Consider the following 22,113-nt stretch of genomic DNA (forward strand, 5'->3'; position numbering starts at 1 on the left):
CTTGTTCTACTTTCTTTGAGGTGGCATAGTCACACCTCCTGAATTTGACCACACCAACCAGTACCCGGGTCTTGGGCGGCCCTCAATGTCCCTTAACATATATTTTTTTTTTCTAAAATATACAGTACTGTGTAAACGTTTTAGACAGGTATGTAAAAAATGCTGCAAAGTAAGAATGCTTTCAAACATAGAAGTCAAATCAAATCAATATTTGGTGTGACCAACCTTTGCCTTCAAAACAGCACCAATTCTTCTAAGTACACTTGAACACAACTTTTGAATGAACTCGGCAGGTAGGTTGTTCCAGACATTTTGAAGAACTAACCACAGATTTTCTGTGTATGTAGGCTTGCTCAAATCCTTCTGTCTCTTCCTGTAATCCCAGACTCAATGATGTTGACATCAGGGCTCTGTGGGGGCCATATCATCACTTCCAAGACTACTTATTGTTCTTTATGCTGAATATAGTTGTTAATGATATTGACTGTATATTTTTGCTCATAGTCCTGCTGCAGAATAAATTTTGAGCCAATCAGACAGCTCTCTGATGGTATTGCATGATAGATCAGTACCTGCCTGTATTTATCAGCTTTGAAGCACAAGGAAACTGTCAATGTTTAGGACTGTAGAAGGATTTGAGCAAGCGTACATCCATAGAAGATCTGTGGTTAGTTCTCCAAGATATTTGGAACAACCTCTCTGCCGAGTTCCTTTAAAAACTGTGTGCAAGTGTACCTAGAAGAATTGATGCTGTTTTGAAGGCAAAGTGTGGTCACAGCATATATTGATTTGATTTAGATTTATGTTCATTTACTTTGCATTTTGTTAATTGATAAAAATAAACTATTAACACTTCTATTTTTGAAAGCATTCTTACTTTGGAACAATTTTCCACACCTGACTAAAACTTTTGCACAGTACTGTACTTTTAAAAATGACAACTGGTTGGCCTCTATTGGAAAAATCTTTTCTAGATAGTTACTGTAACTGCAGAACAGTATATACTACACCTTTGTATAATGCCCACATGAACCCTTGGGTTCATTTACAGTATGTGTGTATAAATCAGGCTCTGATACTAGCCATTGCATTCCCAACCATTTACCTCATCACACGTCACTGATTAATAAATACACTATGCACCAAGAGGGCTAACCAACAGGCATATCTAGTTTATCAAGCTGAGTCAGTATAAATGGTTAATGTGTAATTACTGTCTATATTTTCTGTCACACTACAACTGTGCTTGTCAGCTGCCTCTCTGAATCCTATGAATAGGCTGTAGGCAGCTAATCGCCAGCTGCACAGTCATGTGCTTGCTGCCCTGAAGATGACTTTAAAACGTAATTGAAGATGCCCAAAGGAAAATTGAGTTTTATGCTACTGTTTCTCCTTTCTCTTTTAAACAAAATAAGAACTTTTAAAACAATCAAGTTAGGCTGACAAACAACTGTACTGTATAAAAAAAGTAAAAAATTTAAGAAAAAAAAATAAATGTGGAAAAAGCTCCATATCTCAGAAACGTGCATTTTTATCTAGCTATATCAGTGGCAAATGTGGGATTTTCATGGGGGAGGAGAGTTCCGTAAATGGGTTTAGTATGATAACCTGGCTCATGAGTTGTCTGCTGTTAAGATCCCAACAGCGGCCTCCCACAAGCGGCAATTCTGGCAGTGATGTTGATGATTTAGAAACGTCTCTGGTGTGGTTTATTATTAAGTCCATTTGGATCCTGTTCATATATGATGCTTTAGCTCTCAGTCACCAGTAACATTGTTTATCTTATGGGAGTGCAGGTCAACATACTGATATGGGAAGAGAGGGATAGGGGTGTCAGCGACCGACAGTGTCTGATAAATATTACAAATATGAAGAATTTGCAGGATACGTATTAAAAAATAACAATATATTTATTTATACAATTTGAAAAAATTAATGAAAAAATTTTAAGATAAGCAGCACTTTCTTATCCTATATGTTTTTTTAGTGTAACATTGCTTCTATTGAATTTCTATGCTGCAGCTAGCTTTTTACCCAGTATTTGTAGATTTTTTGATCCTCCATATCTTTGCCCACCTTGACTTTTATTTTTAATTTTGTAATAATTTTTTTTCAAATTGTATAAATAAATATATTGTTATTTTTAATACGTATCCTGCAAATTCTTCATATTTATAATATTTATCAGATACTGTCGGTCGCTGACACCCCTATCCCTCTCTTCCCATATCTAACTTTAAATGCAGCTTATCCCTGCCAAATATTTAGGGGTTAGCAGACACCTTATATTAATAAAGGAGTGTCTAGATTATAGTATTTACTATTGAATTTTTTTTCTATTTACATACACCTGTGGCGCCATACTCCCACTACCCATCATACTGATATATATACAGGTTGAGTATCCCATATCCAAATATTCCGAAATATGGAATATTCCGAAATACAGCATTTTTTGAGTGAGAGTGAGATAGTGAAACCTTTGTTTTCTGAGGGCTCAATGTACACAAACTTTGTTTAATACACAAAGTTATTAAAAATATTGTATTAAATGACTTTCATTGTGTGTGTGTGTGTGTGTGTGTGTGTGTGTGTGTGTGTGTGTGTGTGTGTGTATAAGGTGTATGAAACAAATGAATTGTGTGAATGTACACACACTTTGTTTAATGCATAAAGTTATTAAAAATATTGGCTAAAATTACCTTCAGGCTGTGTGTATAAGGTGTATATGAAACATAAATGCATTCTGTGCTTAGACTTGGGTCCCATCACCATGATATCTCATTATGGTATGCAATTATTCCAAAATATGGAAAAATCTGATATCCAAAATACTTCTGGTCCAAGTATTTTGGATAAGGATACTCAACCTGTATATATATATATATATATATATATATATATATATAGCTATCTAGATAGATAGATAGATAGATTAGATCTCACATTACATCACCGTGCATTATTTTTTAATGACCACACAGTTTTTAGCGTAATCACACTCGCTGACAGCAGTACATCCTTTCCTCATTGATAGAAGTACATCCTTGCCTCACTGACAGCGGCACATCCCTGCCTCACTGATAGTGGCTCATCCCTGCCTCATTGACAGTGGCACAACCCTTCCTTACTGATAGCAGCACATCACTCCCTCACTGACAGCAGCACATTGCAGCCTCACTGACAGCAGCACATGCCTGCTTCACTGACAGCAGCACATTCCTGCCTCACAGACAGCAGCACATCACTGCCTCACTGACGGCAGCACAGCACTGTCTCACCTACTGCGGCACATCACAAACTCACTGACAGCAGCACATCCCTGCCGCACTGACAAGAGCACATGTCCGCCTCACTGATGGTAGCAGAATCCCACCTAACTGACAGAAGCACATCCCTGCCTCACTGACAGCGGCACATGCCTGCCTCACTGACAGCAGCACATCACTGTCTCACTGCTGATAGCAGCACATCACTGCCTTTCGGACAGCAGCACATCCTTGCCTCACTGACGGGAGCACATCCCTGCCTCACTGATGGCAGCACATTCCTGCCTCACTGACGGCAGCACATCCTTGCCTCACTGACGGCAGCACATCCCTACCTCACTGAAAGCAGAACATCACTGTCTCACTGCTGATAGCAGCACATCACTGCCTTTCAGACGGCAGCACATCCCTGCCTCACTGACGGCAGCTCATGCCTGCCTCACTGACGGCAGCACATCCCTACCTCACTGACAGCAGTACATCACTGTCTCACTGCTGATAGCAGCACATCCCTGCCTTTCAGATGGCAGCACATCCCTGCCTCACTGACGGCAGCACATCCCTGCCTCACTGACAGCAGTACATCACTGTCTCACTGCTGATAGCAGCACATTACTGCCTCTCGGACAGCAGCACATCCTTGCCTCACTGACGGCAGCACATCCCTGCCTCACTGACAGCAGTACATCACTGTCTCACTGCTGATAGCAGCACATCACTGCCTTTTAGACACCAGCACATCCCTGCCTCACTGACGGCAGCACATTCCTGCCTCACTGACGGCAGCACATCCTTGCCTCACTGACGGCAGCACATCCCTACCTCACTGACAGCAGTACATCACTGTCTCACTGCTGATAGCAGCACATCACTGCCTTTCAGACACCAGCACATCCCTGCCTCACTGACGGCAGCACATCCCTACCTCACTGACAGCAGTACATCACTGTCTCACTGCTGATAGCAGCACATCACTGCCTTTCAGATGGCAGCACATCCCTGCCTCACTGACGGCAGCACATCCCTGCCTCACTGACAGCAGTACATCACTGTCTCACTGCTGATAGCAGCACATTACTGCCTCTCGGACAGCAGCACATCCTTGCCTCACTGACGGCAGCACATCCCTGCCTCACTGACAGCAGTACATCACTGTCTCACTGCTGATAGCAGCACATCACTGCCTTTCAGACACCAGCACATCCCTGCCTCACTGACGGCAGCACATCCCTGCCTCACTGACGGCAGCACATCCCTGCCTCACTGACAGCAGCACACATCCCTGCCTCACTGACAGCAGCACATCCCTGCCTCACTGACGGCAGCACATCCCTACCTCACTGACAGCAGTACATCACTGTCTCACTGCTGATAGCAGCACATCACTGCCTCTCGGACAGCACCACATCCCTGCTTCACTGACGGCAGCACATCCCTGACTTACTGACAGCAGCACATTCCTGTCTCACTGACAGACATTCTGATAGGAAAATGTCAACTATTTTATTTACTTACACTGTTATCCTTAAATGTTTATTCATTAAAAATATTTCACATTAAACAGCCTATTCTGAACTATTTATTCCTCATATTCTATATCCATTTCAGCCTATTTTGTCACACTAGAGGTCATTTCATAAGATAGATTTACCACTGTTGGGGTGTTTGGTCACGCCACTGGCATCATGCATCACAATGAACACCAATGCGTGCGAGAGGAAGACCGCACAACCAAGAGTAGTATATCTATTAATGTATATAAGAAATAATGGATAGATAGATAGATAGATAGATAGATAGATAGATAGATAGATAGATAGATATAGGTATGTAAATATATATAAATCCAGGGATGGGGGAAGATCTTTGATTTACTTTTCTACAGCTGGGTACACACTGGCCGATATGTCAGCTGTTTGATTGAATGGCTGATATATTGCAAGCCCTTTGGCAGGGGTGTTCCCCAGATATGTTGGTGTACAACGTCGTTTCACAGACATATCGCGTTGGATGTGCAGTACAGCCAGTGGTCCATATATCTTCATATATATCTTCAAATATCCAGGTATTTACCCAGCGTTAAACTCTGAAAGGATTCATTGTTAAAGGACCCTTTCACATGTGTGTTTAATAAACACTTTTTATGTCGGTTGTTACAGATGTAATATTGAATATTAAATTCTAGGCCATCTCATATTGAAATACCTCTATATTGAAAGACTTTTATTCAATCATCTATCATTTTACTTAACTGCAAGTAACATATATTATATAAAATTATTATTATTATTATTGTTATTATTATTATTATTATTATTATTATTATTATTATTATGTGGTTTACAAGTATACATTAGAACTGACAGTCACTTTGAGTATTGTCCCACTGTTGGGGGATGGGGAACATGTGTGATCTGCACTGTCTATCTCAACCTCTGTTACTCTGTCCCACTTTCAGTCCAAGTGGGCAACATCATTTACTTTCATCTACCCAGCTATCCTGTCTCTGATCTCTTTTAACTGATAAAAAAGTAGTGCACAGTCTCAGTGTGTCCACCAGTACTCCCTAGCTCCGCACAGCTCTGCAGAGCACACACTCAAATTGTAACTCTCCATAGTATTAAAAAATATTATACATTTACTTATGGTTTACATCAGTGCTGCCATTTATTTGCAGTCTTATGGAAGCTGTCTAAAAGCTGGGATCCATCTGCACCACAACTTATTAGTTTGTCAGATAAATTAGACAAACTGTTAGTAGTATATTTTAGGAGTACATTCCTATCCTGTAATTTGATTATCTTTCACAACAATGTTTACTATGTTAAAATATAGTGAAAATAACTGAGCAGTTTATTTTATCAGATAACATAAGCAGTGTGTGAACTATTCGGACCAACAAACCCCCTGCTACTTACTAAACATATATAAGCTAACGGCAAAATCCAAGCAGTAGTAATTGCTTAAGCTTGTAAGATTCATGCATTTCTGCTCCTATTGAGAGACATAGGAAGCTGCATTAATTACAAATGCACTGCTGTATGAAGCATGGTAAAAGTTGTTCTTGTACAGTATATTAAGGTGGTTATCCAGTGGACAGGGAGGAAAAAACATAATTCCATAATTCACACTATATCTTCACAATCACTAACTGTACTTTATTTACATATATTTCTTTATAGAAATTATGTTATTGCAATAAGAAAGTATCAACAACTGGGAGGTGAAGAAATGCCACAACTTGAAAAAGTAACATTTGTCTTTGCACTTGTTCACAAACAGAAGCACCAGGTGCTTTGGACGGTTACAGAAAACTTTTAATGAACAGCCGTGCTTTTAGCAAAACTTTCCTCCTAGCAAATTATCATCCTTATTCCAAATATTCTCCTACAGTATAATGACTTTCGACACCTGACACAAAAGAATAATATTTTTTAGGGTTTGAAAGATTTTTTTTTTAAGCCAGAAACACTCTGAGCCATCCACAGTGAAGCCTGAGACCTGTCATTCAGTTCCCTCACATGAATATCTATTAGAAACATTTTAGTCACTGTATACTTACAAGCCTCATCATCTTCGGTGAAAGACATCTGGAAAATGATGATATCTCAAGGGGTTAAAAATATAGGCATTCAGCTATTTTGCAGATATTTTTCCTGTTTTTTTGAGCTGTCTGATGAACTGCAGAAAAATTCCTGGAAATGTCTTCAAATTAGATAAGCCAAATAAAAAAAATGATATATATGTATAGATCCTCTTTTTCATAATTACTACAACAACTTTAAAGCTTCAGTAGTCTTCTCCCTTGCGGTTGAAATGATTGTTAAATCCAGTAAGCTAAGAAAGTAACTGATGCCAGAGATTTCATGAGGCCCATAGATATTTGACATTCCAGTACTCGCACACGAGCTGTAAACAAATCAGTTCATGCACTAGAACAGACCGTTCTGCTGCCTACATATAAGGTTTTCTTCTTGAGTGGCATTTGTGATAGACTTAAATGGTTATGGTTATTAAGATCTTGGTAAATGCAGCTAAAATCTCCAGACCAAAGGACTCTCTTTCTCAAGTGTGGCAGTTTTTTTTCCTATTTCACCTTGATTATTATTGTATACTGTGCTGCTTTGGGAGGCTGGGGAATACACACTGTAAACTGAGAACAAATAAAAGAGTAGAAGCCACTGGCAGGATCATGTAAACTTTTAGCTGTCATCATCACTTTATACTGTACATCTTAGAAAGGAATTAGGCCCAAGAAGTACAACACATCATGTAATATTGATCTTAAATAAAGATCAGACATGTTTGATGTTAGACATATTAGATGAAAAAATGAATTGAAAAATAAAGAAAGAAATAACACATTATGGTGTAAAGAAATAAAGCATACATGTTATAGAATTGGATTAAGTACTTCGCTGTAACCTTCTGACACTTACTGTACACAAGGGGGGTAATTCCAAGTTGATCGCAGCAGGAAATTTTTTAGCAGTTGGGCAAAACCATGTGCACTGCAGGGGAGGCAGATATAACATTTGCAGAGAGAGTTAGATTTGGGTGGGTTATTTTGTTTCTGTGCAGGGTAAATACTGGCTGCTTTATTTTTACACTGCAATTTAGATTGCAGATTTAACTCACCACACCCAAATCTATCTCTCACTGCACATGTTGGCCCTCATTCCGAGTTGTTCGCTCGCTAGCTGCTTTTGGCAGCATTGCACACGCTAAGCCGCCGCCCTCTGGGAGTGTATTTTAGCATAGCAGAATTGCGAACGAAAGATTAGCAGAATTGCGAATAGAAATTTCTTAGCAGTTTCTGAGTAGCTCCAGGCTTACTCCTACATTGCGATCAGATCAGTCAGTTTCGTTCCTGGTTTGACGTCACAAACTCACCCAGCGTTCGCCCAGACACTCCCCCGTTTCTTCAGACACTCCCGCGTTTTTCCCAGAAACGCTAGCGTTTTTTCGCACACTCCCAGAAAACGGCCAGTTTCCGCCCAGAAACACCCATTTCCTGTCAATCACACTACGATCACCAGAACGATGAAAAAGCTTTGTTATGCTGTGAGTAAAATACCTAACTTTTGTGTAAAATAACTAAGCGCATGCCCTCTGCGAACATTGCGCATGCGCAGTAAGCGACTAATTGCAGTATAGCGAAAATCAGCAACGAGCTGACAACTCGGAATGACCCCCGTTATATCTGCCTCCACTGCAGTGCACATGGTTTTGCCCTACTGCTAAAATATTTCCTGCTGCGATCAACTTGGAATTACCACCAAAATACATTATTCACAAGCAACCAAACAAGGCATACCTCCCAATTGCCCCTATTACAGCAAGACAGTCCCGCTATTTGGACACTGGGGGTCATTCTGACCTGATCACATGCTGCAGTTTTTCGCAGCGCAGCGATCAGGTCACTACTGCACATGCATATGCACCGCAATGCGCAGGCGCATCGTACGGGTACACAGCGGATCATTGCTGAGTGATGGATTTAATGAAGAATCCATGTGCACAGCCGATCGCAAGTAGATTGACAAGAAGAGGGCGTTTGTGGATGTCAACTGACCATTTTCTGGGAGTGTTTGGAAAACCCAGGCGTGTCTAAGCGTTTGCAGGGCGGGTGTCTGGCGTCAATTCGGGACAAGAACAGGCTGAAGTGATCGCAGCTGCTGAGTAAGTTCAAACCTACTCAAATTTTGTACCGCTTGGCTGCACATGCATTCGCACACTTGCAAGCGAAAATACACTCCCCTATAGGCGGCGAATATCTGTTCGCAGCACTGCAAAAAATAGTTAGCGAGCGATCAACTCGGAATGACCCCCAGTGTCCATCTGTCTCAGCCCTGTGTCCCGTGGGCAGGGGGGAAGTTTGGGGGAGCTTTTGATCACTGCTGCTCTGCACAGTAATGCAGCCTCTGATCACTGAATAGATGCAGCATCTAACAGTGAAGGAGGTGAGCCAGGGTGCTGCACAGCTGCTCAGGGAGTGCTGAGAACACCCCCAAAATAAAAAATAAAAATGAAGTTTGTACCATGAGGCTATGCCCTCTCACCCAAGGCCATGCCCCCATTCAGGGTCCCAATCTGCAAACAACAGTTGTTGGAATGTATTGCCTTAAGTACAACTAATTTAGTACAGGTCGATTCATTGTCAATATATTATGCAGTGGTAAAATGTGTAGTGTGTCCCAAAACTTTCTTAACAATAGAGAGTAAACAAAAAACACATATGGATCAAAAGTGAAATATTGTACAAGCAACCTCTAGGTGGCAGAGATTTATTCAGCCAAAGCCCTTTAATGAAGGAATCCAGGTTACAAAAGTACAGTAAAACAAAGGTGGTCATTCTGAGTTGATCGCTAGCTGCTTTCATTCGCAGCGCAGCGATCAGGCAAAAAAACGGCAGTTCTGCGCATGCATATGCAGCGCAATGTGCATGTGCGTCATACTATTACAAAGAACGATGTAGTCTCACACAAGGTCTAGCAAAGCTTTTCAGTCGCTCTGCTGACGGCAGAGTGATTGACAGGAAGTGGGTGTTTTTGGGTGTTTACTGACCGTTTTCAGGGAGTGAGTGGAAAGACGCAGGTGTGCCAGATAAAAATGCAGGCGTGGCTGGGGAAACATAGGCGTGGCTGGCCGAATGCAGGGCGTGTTTGTGACGTCAAAACAGGAACTAAATAGTCTGCAGTGATCGCAAGCTAGGAGTAGGTCTGGAGCTACTCTGAAACTGCACAAAATAATTTTGTAGCCGCTGTGCAATCCTTTCGTTCGCACTTCTGCTAAGCTAAGATACACTCCCAGAGGGCAGCGGCTTAGCGTTTGCACGGCTGCTAAAAGCAGCTAGCAAACGAACAACTCGAAATGAGGGCCAAAGTCCCAAGTCCTAGTCACAATTCACTAAGACCCAAAAATAGATCTACAGCAGCCCTATGAGTCCAAGAACATTGACGAAAGGAGAAAAGGTAACACACAGTAGTGTGATAACGTTAATCTGTGAATATTCTTCTGCTGAATACAAAGGACATGGACAGGAACATGACAGTTACATACCTTGTGTGAATTCCAGCTAAATGATAGATAATAATAATAATAATAATAATAATAACCTCAGTTAATATGTACAAGCCTCAATACATGGTTTGCATTAATATTTCTTCTAACTTATAAGTGCAGTCCTATAAGATATAAGGCCAGATAGCTGTCTTGACTGGCAACAGGATCTAAGTGGCCTGGGAAAATGAAATGAATAAATGCTAATAAACCATTTTATTGCATGGTCTTAAGTAATAGTTACTCCATAAATTACATATTGAATACTGAACAATATTTTGTGCTTAGATCATAACATAAATGCATAAACCTGGGTATATTAGGGAAGTGGTTACCATACCGCTAGTCAAGATCTCGAATGTCACAGTGCCGACGCCGGAATCCCAACTAGCAGGAAAATACTGACAACAGAATCCTGGCGCCACAGCCTTTCCTCCTTCTATGGGTGCCCATTACACCCATAGAGGGAGAATAAATCCGACAGTATACCGACAGCGGGATCCTGGCCATCAGTATGCCCGCAGCGTGGCTAGTGCAGTGAGCCTGCAAGGGGCTTGCTAGCACTGACGGCATACCGGTGGCCGGGATCCCGCTGTTGGTATACTGTCAGCCAGGTTCCCACCCACCGGTTTTACATACCGATCCCGTATATTATAGTGGTACTGTATGTCCAAATGAAAATCTTTTTATTTGTCTGCATGAGGTATCAAAACAATAGAGATAAGTGTCACACTGTTGGAGATCGAATTAGTTTTTGGAGGATTTTAGAACTTGCCAAGTGGAGAGAGAAGAGTGAGTTATTGGTATGATAGTTACATAAGACTGACAATAATTCCATCATAGGATTCTGGCATCTTTTGAAAATTAGAAAGTTAAAGGCCTTGAGGGAGCAAGACTGTGCTCAGGAAAAGTCTCCATCACTTGTGACATCCATAAAAGCAGAAGAAGAATGTTACTGTAGAACACTTTTATCAAAGTTCATGTACAGGTAATAATACTTTTATGGACATTTGATGACTACATTTGGGAAACCAGCTTCATTTAATTAAATGGATATAAAACATTTAAGGCCTGCTATAATCTTTTACAGTGTATTCTGATGTAAATATTCCTACTGTATGTGATCGCTAAGAGCAAAAATATAAAACATTAACTGGTGGATAATGGTCTTACAAATGTTTTTTTAATCTGTTCTAAAAAAAAATCAGTAAAATTTAATAAATTATAAATCAAATCAGAGACTTATGAAATACAAAGTACAAATATCATACACTGTGCTTACTGTTCTTTTACTAAAATGGTATTGCAGTGCCTATTCTACTGTTCTCTAACACAGAGTCTATGGGGTAAATGTACTAAGGTGGAAGTTGTTTAGAACTAGTGATGTTGCCCATAGCAACCAATCAGTTTCTATCTATTATCTTCTAGAAGCGGCAAGATAAATGTTAAGAAGAATCTGATTAGTAAATGTACCCCTCTATGTCTATATAATTGTTATATGACAGAAAAACAGGGAGCATAGTCATGCCGCAGAGGGTTGGTGAGAATTCCTGGTACCTGGCATCACTCTCCCCTGTATCCCCTGTAGAACAATGCATACTGTTTAAATTCTAATTCTGCAAAAATACTTGGACTGAACTTCTCTGCAGGGTAGTGTGATTATAGACTTATAAAGTGTGTCCTTCCCTGTTTCTTGGAGAGATGGTCCTCTTACTGCGTGCTGAATGCAATAGTGTGCCAACAACTGTACCCATCTACAGGTGTGCCTATTCTGTCCACTGCCTATTCTGTCTGTCCACAGCAGCACTCCAACTGAAAGGTGTATGGTGACATAAGCACTTATTTTTTTATAGAGATGTGCGGTGGGCACTTTTTTCGTGTTTTGTGTTTTGGTTTAGGTTCTGGTTCCATCCTCGTGCTTTGGATCTGGATTGGTTTTGCCAAAACCACCCTTTCATGTTTTGGTTTTGGATCTGGATCTGGATGATTTTTGGGAAAAAACATAAAAACAGCTAAAATCACAGAATTTGGGGGTAATTTTCATCCTACGGTATTACTAACCTCAATAACATTCATTTCCACTCATTTCCAGTCTATTCTGAACACCTCACACCTCACAATATTGTTTTTAGGCCAAAAGGTTGCACCAAGGTGGCTGGATGACTAAGCTAAGCGACACAAGTGTGCGGCACAAACACTTGGCACATCTTGGAGAGGCATTGCAGTGGCAGACAGGATGGCAGATTTAAAAAATAGGTCCCAAACAGCACATGATGCAAAGAAGAAAAACACGTGCAATGAGGTAGCTGTATGATTTTGTTAAGCGACACAAGTGTGCGGCACAAACACCTGGCCCATCTAGGAGTGGCACTGCAGTTGCAGACAGGATGGCACTTAACAAAACTAGGCCCCAAACAGCACATCCTGCAAAGAAGTAAAAGAGGTGCAATGAGGTAGCTGTATGACTAAGCTAAGCGACACAATTGTGCGGCACAAACACCTGGCACATCTAGGAGTAGCATTGCAGTGGCAGACAGTATGGCACTTAAAAAAATAGTCCCCAAACAGCACATCATGCAAAGAAGTAAAATTGGTGCAATGAGGTAGCTGTATGACTAAGCTAAGCGACACAAGTGTGCGGCACAAACTACATGGGACGTGCTGGAATTTGCCCAGATGTAATATGCGCACAATATTGGTGGCACAGGAGAACGTACCCCTAAACCACACACATACACTGCAAAGCCTGTAAAATTAATTTGGATAATAATAACAATAATTTGGTGCGATTATAATAATATGCAGCACAGGTGAGCCCCTACACCACACAGGACAAACCCTGTAAAAATGATTTGGATAATAATATAAGTAATGTATATAAGCCTTTTATTTGGAGTAAATAATATAAAGCACAGGGCACCACCACTGGATTTATGGCAGCACAAGACACCACCACTCGACTGATGCAGCACAAGACAGCACCACTGGGCTGGACTTAAACGGCAGTACTACTGGACTTATTCGGCAGTACCCCTGGATTTTTACAGCAGTACCACTGGACATATATGGAATTATCACTGTACTGGATTTATACGCTAGTACCGCTGGAATTATACGCCAGTACCACTGGAATTTACGGCAGTATCATATACGGCAGTATCACTGGACTGGATTTATAGGCCAGTACCACTGGAATTATATGGCTGGATCACTAGAATTATACGGCAGTATCACTGGAATTATACGGCAGTATCACTGGAATTATACGGCAGTTTCACTGGAATTATACCGCAGTACCACTGGACATATATGGCAGTATCACTGGACTGGATTTGTACGCCAGTACAGCTGGAATTATACGGCAATATCACTGGATTTATACGGCAGTACCGCTGGAATTATATGGCAATATCACTGGATTTCTAAGTCAGTACCACTGGAATTATACGGCAGGATCACTGGAATTATACGGCAGTATCACTGGAATTATATGGCAGTACCACTGGACATATATGGCAGAATCACTGGGCTGGATTTATATGCCAGTACTGCTGGAATTATATGCCAGTACCACTGGAATTATACGGCAGTGTCACTGGATTTATATGGCAGTACCGCTGGACATTTACAGCAGTATCACTGGACATATACGGTAGTATAACTGGACATAAAGATGGGTCCTCCGTTATCTTGACTGTTTCTGCACCTAAACGGAGGTTTAGTCATGCCTAGGCGATAGCTTAGGTTGCTGCGTTTAATCACGGACAGGCGAGTTGAGGCGCGACTAGATACTCAGCATGCAATACACATCTCCACCACTGGGTGGCTAACACTCCACTAATCCAGTACTTTAGATCGAATAGCGGCTGATTGATCTACAAGTTCTGGCAAATGGTCAGTGACGACTATAATGTTAAAAGATGGTGACCAATGGTCAGACGGAGAGAGTTAAAAAAAATAGTTTATACTATCACAAACGAACATGTTAAAACACTTGTGTATGCAGACGCAAGATTGTGTATGCAGATGCAACTAATGTGTGAAAGGAATAATGTAGCTCATTGACTTTAAAGTATGTACAATGCACTAAATACCGTGCTTTTGAAATACATGTATGAGCGTCCGAGTCCCCTAAGGTATAAACCAACACCAGTGGGAAGGAATTGCTTTTTGCAGTACTTTTACGCATGAACTTGTGAATCTTCCATGAAGCGTCATGGGCTAGCGATGAAGGCTCCTGCCTCCCATGCTGAGAGTCCCAGGTTCGATTTCCAAAGTGACAACCTTTTTTCTTTTTTTTATGTGTTCCCGTGACATTCACTTTATTATTATTATTATTTTTTTTGTTATACATTCAATAGAAGGGTGCACACAGTTTTTACATAAATCAGAGTAAATCTGCAGGAGTGACTCATTCTGCTATATACAATACACAGCGGTAATGAGTATAAATTAGTGTATTCTGATGCAACTAACTGAGCAACACAGTACTGTAGATCGTCGGCGTTTGTGTATTGTACCTGACCTGAACTCCCTCCCTGTCTACTGCATGAACTGTGCAGGCTCCCAGGGTGAAGGGCGATGAGGGTAGGGGAAGGTGGTGGAAAACACTGTGCTTTTGAAATACATGTACAGTATGAGCGTCCGAGTCCCCTAAGGCCTAAAACAACACCAATGGGAAGAAAGTGCCAACCATTTTTTTTATGTGTGCCCTTTCTTTACATTATGCCACAAAGTACTGTAGTACACCTTATACACATAATGCTGCACATTAGTAATGCATTTCATATTTTAATTTTCATATTTAATTTCATAGAGCCGCAGTCACACACAGAATATAGGCATGCTGCATATCATTTTAATCTGCAGAAGCTGCTTGTGCCCCATTCGTCTTGAGGAAGTCTCCGGTTGCTAGGAGACGAAACGCGTTGACGCCCAGACACACTCTCTCTCTCAATTAAGCTCTCCAGGTGCCGGTACCCGCAGGTTCTAACAGCTCACGGAGCTCCACATACTCCAGCACTCTGCGTGCGATACTTCCACTTATCACCGGGCGCTTCATGCCAGAGCCCCGCAGCGGAGTCCAACTACCTGATAACTTTAGAGGGACATACAGACGTTTTGCAAATATCAGCGTCCGGCATCCATCACTACTTTGGAGACATGCAGTGTCCCCTAAATGGAGCGGCTAATATCTAATTGCAGCAGTCATATGACAGTATATCCATTACTTCACGTACAAATATATCATCTGAAAGAACCCTGTTTGCACTTTTTACAGGAACAGGAACCAGCACGTGGGTAACTATTTTAGACTACACCGTCTTACCATTAATATAACCATTGTGATTGTGGATATCTCTTGCGGGACATTATTTACATTATACACTGGGATGCCAGTGTTTTGATGAGTACTACTCTATCATCTGAGAGAGCTAAAATCATTGCATATTTTAAAGCATGTCTGCTAATTATTAGCTTTGGTATATAGTGATCAATTAAATTAGTATATTTTATGTATTGTAATTGGTATATATGTTTTTTTCTTATAAATTTCTTAAATATATTTTAAGTCTCACTGAGTCAATTACTACCGATGGTGAACTGCACATGATAATTCATAGGACAATATTTAAAGTGATTTCAAGCGCAGAGTAATTTTTCCTTGTTTGCCTATGCCTAGGGCCGGCTCTGTATATTACAATAGAAAATAAAATAGTGTCAGGGAAAAAAACACCTCATGACAGATACACAAGCTCATGTCTAAATGTACAGTAAGCAGTGATCCCTTGCCATTGGTTTTATGTTATGCTCTAATGGCTAGGGGACTTGGCAACTCACTTACTGTACTGTATCCCTGACTTCAATAGACCACACTGTTGCTTAAACTCCTTGTTTTGCATCTGTATACTTTACACTATACAGTATTTATTAATTGTTCATTCTACGGGACCTCATTACCCCTGTGTATTTTAGCTAGGGGATTGTGATGCTCCTTCAGCATTGGCCCATAGCCTGCAAAACCTGTCGCTCCATGGCTGAGTGTCACGATCCTGACTGTAGTTCTCATATTGGGTGACTTACCCCTGCCCTCTGTCCTGGATCCTGTGTCTTTTCTGCTCACTGGAATAAACAGCTTGCCATTACCATGAGTTTCCTGAGTCCTGAGTCTGAATTCAGCAATCTGAAGTTTAGGACTAAAAGCCAGCATCCTCTGTTTGTTTGCAGAAGTTCAGGCTTCAGTGTTCTTTCGGCCTGCTAGGCCTCACTCCACATCAGAGCCTTGTCTAGAATACTCAAATGACAGTGACTGTTCACCTGACCCAGAGCTGTCCAATCCTGTGCAAGCCTGAGACTCTCTGAATCACCTGACACTGCTCACCAATCACCAAGGACCAGGAAGTATAATTCAGGAGACTTGAGTTGGAAACTCTGCCATTTCCTCATGTCACTCACAGCTCTGTGTGAGCTTAGAAGCTGAGCTCCCTAAAGGTAACACTTGTACTTTGGTTCCTGTATTACTCTGCTCCTTTGCTACCCAATCTGGATTACAGTTGTGTTACCATTGATATCCAGTATTTCTACAGTTTCATCTTAAAGCCACAGTTGCAGTATTCCACAGTCTCATCTTAAAGCCACAGCTGCAGTATTCTACAGTTTCATCTTAAAGTCACAGTTGCAGTATTCCACAGTCTCATCTAAAAGCCACAGCTGCAGTATTCTACAGTCTCATCTTAAAGTCACAGCCGCAGTGTTCTTCAGCCTCATCCTAAAGTCACAGCCACAGTTATCGTTCTACTTTCAGTTGCGTTTCCAGTTATATCCGGTACCAGCCCGGATTACAGATGCATCCCAGTTTCACCGGTAACCAGCCCGGTTCTCAGTCTCACCAGTAACCAGTCCATCTTACCAGTAACCGTGAGTACATAAGCACTTACTCCTGTGACACTATATCCAGTTCAACCTCACTTATACATTCATCATCCTGCTATCAAAGTCCCTGGTGAACCAGTGGTCAGGATACGGCTTCCTCTGCCAAGGCCCGGGTTCGATCCCCGATCAGGGATTGCTCCTTCTTCTCACTGATTCCTACAGATCAGCCTAATATTCACATAGTCCTCCAGTTGCCCGCACAGACTTCACTAAAACAGGGTTTACAAAAATGACAGTCCTGACAAGGAGGGCTGCCATGATGCGGGGGGAATTGGGCGGCTGCCACTTTGTCAGTTTGCTATGCGATCGAGTCCGGTGTATCGCTATGTGCATAAACCTCACTGCTCGCTGCTGTGTATATTTTAGCTAGGGGATTGTGATGCTCCCCCAGCATTGGCCCATAGCCTGCAAAACCTGTGCTGTTACTTTCTTTGTAGCCAAGTGCCTCCATGGGGCAAGGAGTCACAGATGGTAGCTATTTTTTTTGCAAATATATTTTATTGAGGTACATATATAAACCAGAATGAGCAATAGAAGTAATAGGTACAAAGCCTAACATACAATACTAAGAATATATGAACGAGGAAGATGGTAGCTATTTTAATTGAGTCTGCCCTGCTACAGAATTGTATGTGTACCGTATGGTGCATAGAACCTTAACAGTAGAAATGCTCCTGCAGCTTTGCCCTGCTTTATGTAACACTTGTGTGCACACTTGTATTGAATGTGAAACTATACTACAGTACGATAGATATAAAAATAAAAAATAATAATGTGTCTGGAAGAAACTAACATGCATTCATACTTTAGGACTCGAACCCGGGACTCTAAGCATGAGAAGCGGAACACTTCACCACTCGGACACTTCGCCGGCGACACATGAATAAATCCATTGGGTTTGATTATGCCATAGTGGCTATGAGATTAGGATGCTAACATACAATATCCCTAATATCAATAGGCAACAATGTACTTGTAACATGTCCATTTGCATCTGTGTACACTACTGGTTTAATGTTGATTTTTCTGCTGGACTTGGACGCTCACATATACCTAAAGTACTGTAAATGAACCATATATGCTGTACTATTTGCATCTGTACTGTATATACTGTATGAAATAATGTAGCGTAAAGAGATGCTTTATATACTGTATGTTGCGTAATGAGACACATTAGTAAAGTAGTTCTTACTATGTATTTCAGTATTCTATTTTACAGTGGTGATTGTAAAAATCAACATCTGGTGGATGATCGCAGGTATTACACTTAAAGGTAACAACAAACACTCTGTGCTCCTCCCTGCGACTAGGCGTGCCTCTCTGCGACAAGGGGCGCCTCCCTGCACCCCGGCATGCTGCGTATGCCTGATCGTGACTATCGCCTCAGCCAGCCAAGATAACAGAGGACCCATCTGTATATGGCAGTATCACTGGACTGGATCTATACACCAGTACCGCTGGAATTATATGCCAGTACCTCTGGAGTTATACGGCAGTATCACTGGATTTATATGGCAGTGTCAATGGACATATACGGCAGTACCACTGGACTGATGCAGGATAGCACAGCACCACTGCAATGGACTGTACTTATACAGCAGCACTGGACATATAGCAGCAGAGGACACCACCACTGTGACTGGAGTTATGCGGTACAAGACACTACCACTGTACTGATCCAAGACAACACAGCACCACTGCAATGGACTGGACTTATACAGCAGCACTGGACATATGGCAGAAGAGGACACCACCACTGTGACTGGACTGATGCAGCACAACACAGCACCACTGGATTGGAATTATACAGCAGCACTGGACATATGGCAGCAGAGGACACCACCACTGTGGCTGGACTGATGCAGCACAAGACACTACGTACAGTATGTACTGATGCAGGACAACACAGCACCACTGCAATGGACTGGACTTATACAGCAGCACTGGACATATGGCAGAAGAGGACACAGCCACTGTGACTGGACTGATGCACCACCACTGAACTGATGCAGCACAACACAGCACCACTGGACTGGACTTATACAGCAGTACTGGACATATAGCAGCAGAGGACACCACCACTGTGACTGGACTGATGCAGCACAAAACACTACCACTGTAATGATGCAGGACAACATAGCACCACTGGACTGGACTTATACAGCAGCACTGAACATATGGCAGCAGAGGACACAACCACTGTGACTGGACTGATGCAGCACAATACACCACCACTGAACTGATGCAGCACAACACAGCACCACTGGACTGGACTTATACAGCAGCACTGGACATATAGTAGCAGAGGACACCACCACTGTGACTGGACTGATGCAGCACAAAACACTACCACTGTAATGATGCAGGACAACATAGCACCATTGGACTAGACTTATACAGCAGCACTGAACATATGGCAGCAGAGGACACAACCACTGTGACTGGACTGATGCTGCACAAGACACTACCACTGAAGTGATTCAGGAAACTGAGGACGGATACACGTCCTCTCTCTACACTCTCCAATGCCAGAGTGAAAATGGCGGTGACGCGCACCTCCTTATATGGAATCCAAACCCCACGAGAATCCGACAGCAGGATGATGAAATTTTGCCTCGTTCAGGTTTCCGAGTCAGGCAGGAAAACCTGAGCCGGGCTCGGATCCAGGCTCGGGTAGTGAAGTTCGGGGGTATACAGTTCTCTGGGAACCGAACCCGCTCATCTCTAATTTTTTATACATTTTTGAGCTGGGTGCTTGCCAATAAGATTAAAGGAAAAGAGGAGGATAGAAATGGAAAGTCTGTTGAGGTGTCACATGGGAGACCAATGTATATAAAAATGGCTGACACACCGGTGTGTAACAGAGTAAATGAGGAGAAACATTTATAAAATTAGTAAGAAAAAAAGGGAGAGTTAAGAGGGAGAACTACTGTATAAAAAATATTACAAGACAGTATTATGGCAGCAGGTTAAACAAAAGTAAGGAAGCAAACAGTGAGTCTGCAGAAAATAACATAAAAGTTGAGTGACATTTTCATTATATTGTGTCTAAATACTAAAAAAAAGGATATCGTTTATCCCTAGGAAATATATTGAAGTGCATACTATCTTTTACCAGGTGATTTGTGTATTTATTAACACAACCTTCTGTGGAAATTGAACATGTATGTTATTATTTACTGATAGAGTGTGAAAAAGACAATAAAATAATATAGCCTTAAATGGAGTATTGAACTATGCTATATTGGTGGTCATTCCGAGTTGTTCGCTCGTTGACGATTTTCGCTATGCTGCGATTTGTTGCTAAATGCGCATGCGCATGGTAGATTTGCTGGTGTTCGAACAACGCTTTTCAGTCGCACTGCTGTTCGGTAAATGATTGACAGGAAAGGGGCATTTCTGGGCGGCAACTCAGCGTTTTTACGGCGTTGGCTAAAAAACGCAGGCGTGTCAGGGAAAAATGCAGGAATGGCTGGAGAAACGGGGGAGTGGCTGGACAATCGCAGGGCGTGTTTGTGATGTCAAACCAGGAACTAAACGGACTGAGCTGATCGCAATCTGTGAGTAGGTCTTGAGCTACTCAGAAACTGCAAATAATTATTTAGTAGCAGTTTTGCTAATCTTTCGTTCGCAATTCTGCTATGCTAAGATACACTCCCAGAGGGCGGCGGCCTAGTGTTTGCAATGCTGCTAAAAGCAGCTAGCGAGCGAACAACTCGGAATGAGGGCCATTATTTCCTGTGGAGTTTTATTTATGCATTTAACTGTTATGCAAAACTGCCAAACAGGAGTTAAATAAAAGAAATAAAGAACTCAACAGTTATAGGGGTCAATCCGATGACACGTGAAGGGTGCAATGTGCCATTACTGCTGCACTTCAACACCAGCAATGGCTCCCGATCTCACCCTCTTCGCAGGCTCAAATCGGCCCCAATTCAGCCACGAGATCATCCTGGCTAATTGGATTGACCTCATAAATTGAAGGGAATGTTATTGTACATATTCACAAGTGTAACTATAAAGAAGCTGGTGGAAACTGTTTAAAGAATAATGGTCTATATAATAATCTTTTTACTTCTGTTCTGCCTACAACATGCATGCATCTCCAGCAGTTCCCACTGCCACAAATGACCCTATCCTAGCCAAAGAGGAGGAAGACCCTCTGGAAGCGGGTAAGTATGCAGCTGCGGGGGAGAGGAGGTGAATCATCAGGGGCTAACAGCATATGCAGAGCAACTTTATACATATACTTGTATACATAAAAGGGTGCTCTCATTGACTCCATCCAATGTCCTATCCAGACACAACGGACAATGGGGGTCATTTTGTGTTGATTGCACACTATATATATATATATATATATATATATAAACACAACTACAGCAGCAACCGGCACTCATATAACTCTACAGCCTGCTCTGGTGCCCAGGAAGTAAAATAAATACATACAAGTCCAATAGTAACTGGCACTCGGAGGCAGCAATAGTCATAAGAAGCATATTTGTCCAAGGTCAACGTTTCAGAGCACGTAGCCCCGTTGTCAGGACCAACAGCAATACAGGTACCTGCAGCAGCTTAAGAGCTGCTTGGCTGGTACTTTTGGGACTGTTCATGAAGCAGTGAAAAAAGTGAAGAAGTGAGTCAGTGGAGAAGATAGCTGCTACGTATAATTTTATAGAATGTCCTTGATAAATGTTACTTCAAAGCTGATTGGTTGTCATGTGCCACTTCTCTATGGGCTCGCTTCTCCACTCTTTGCACAGCTTCATGAATAGACCCCCTAATCTCCATTCACTTTCTCTCTCTCTCCACGGCTTAGTAAATAGACCCCGAAACATGTTACATGTAT

The 22,113-nt window shown here is 41.8% G+C and overlaps 1 protein-coding gene across 8 annotated transcripts in view; it reads right to left on the minus strand.

Annotated features, from left to right (window-relative positions):
- The window catches only part of DMD (dystrophin), a 3,641,189-nt gene that overhangs the window by 3,277,596 nt on the left and 341,480 nt on the right, over positions 1–22,113 (minus strand). Inside the window, exon 1 of one of the 8 annotated variants that reach the window (XM_063953474.1) lies at positions 6,832–7,053. The exons of the other annotated variants lie outside the window; for them this stretch is intronic. Within the exon in view, the coding sequence (XP_063809544.1) occupies positions 6,832–6,859 (28 nt within the window). The 5' untranslated portion in view covers positions 6,860–7,053. Of the gene's footprint in view, positions 1–6,831; positions 7,054–22,113 lie in introns of those variants that run through there. 8 annotated transcript variants of the gene reach the window in all.

Source organism: Pseudophryne corroboree, chromosome 2 (genome assembly GCF_028390025.1).
Source record: "Pseudophryne corroboree isolate aPseCor3 chromosome 2, aPseCor3.hap2, whole genome shotgun sequence".
NCBI lineage: Eukaryota > Metazoa > Chordata > Amphibia > Anura > Myobatrachidae > Pseudophryne > Pseudophryne corroboree.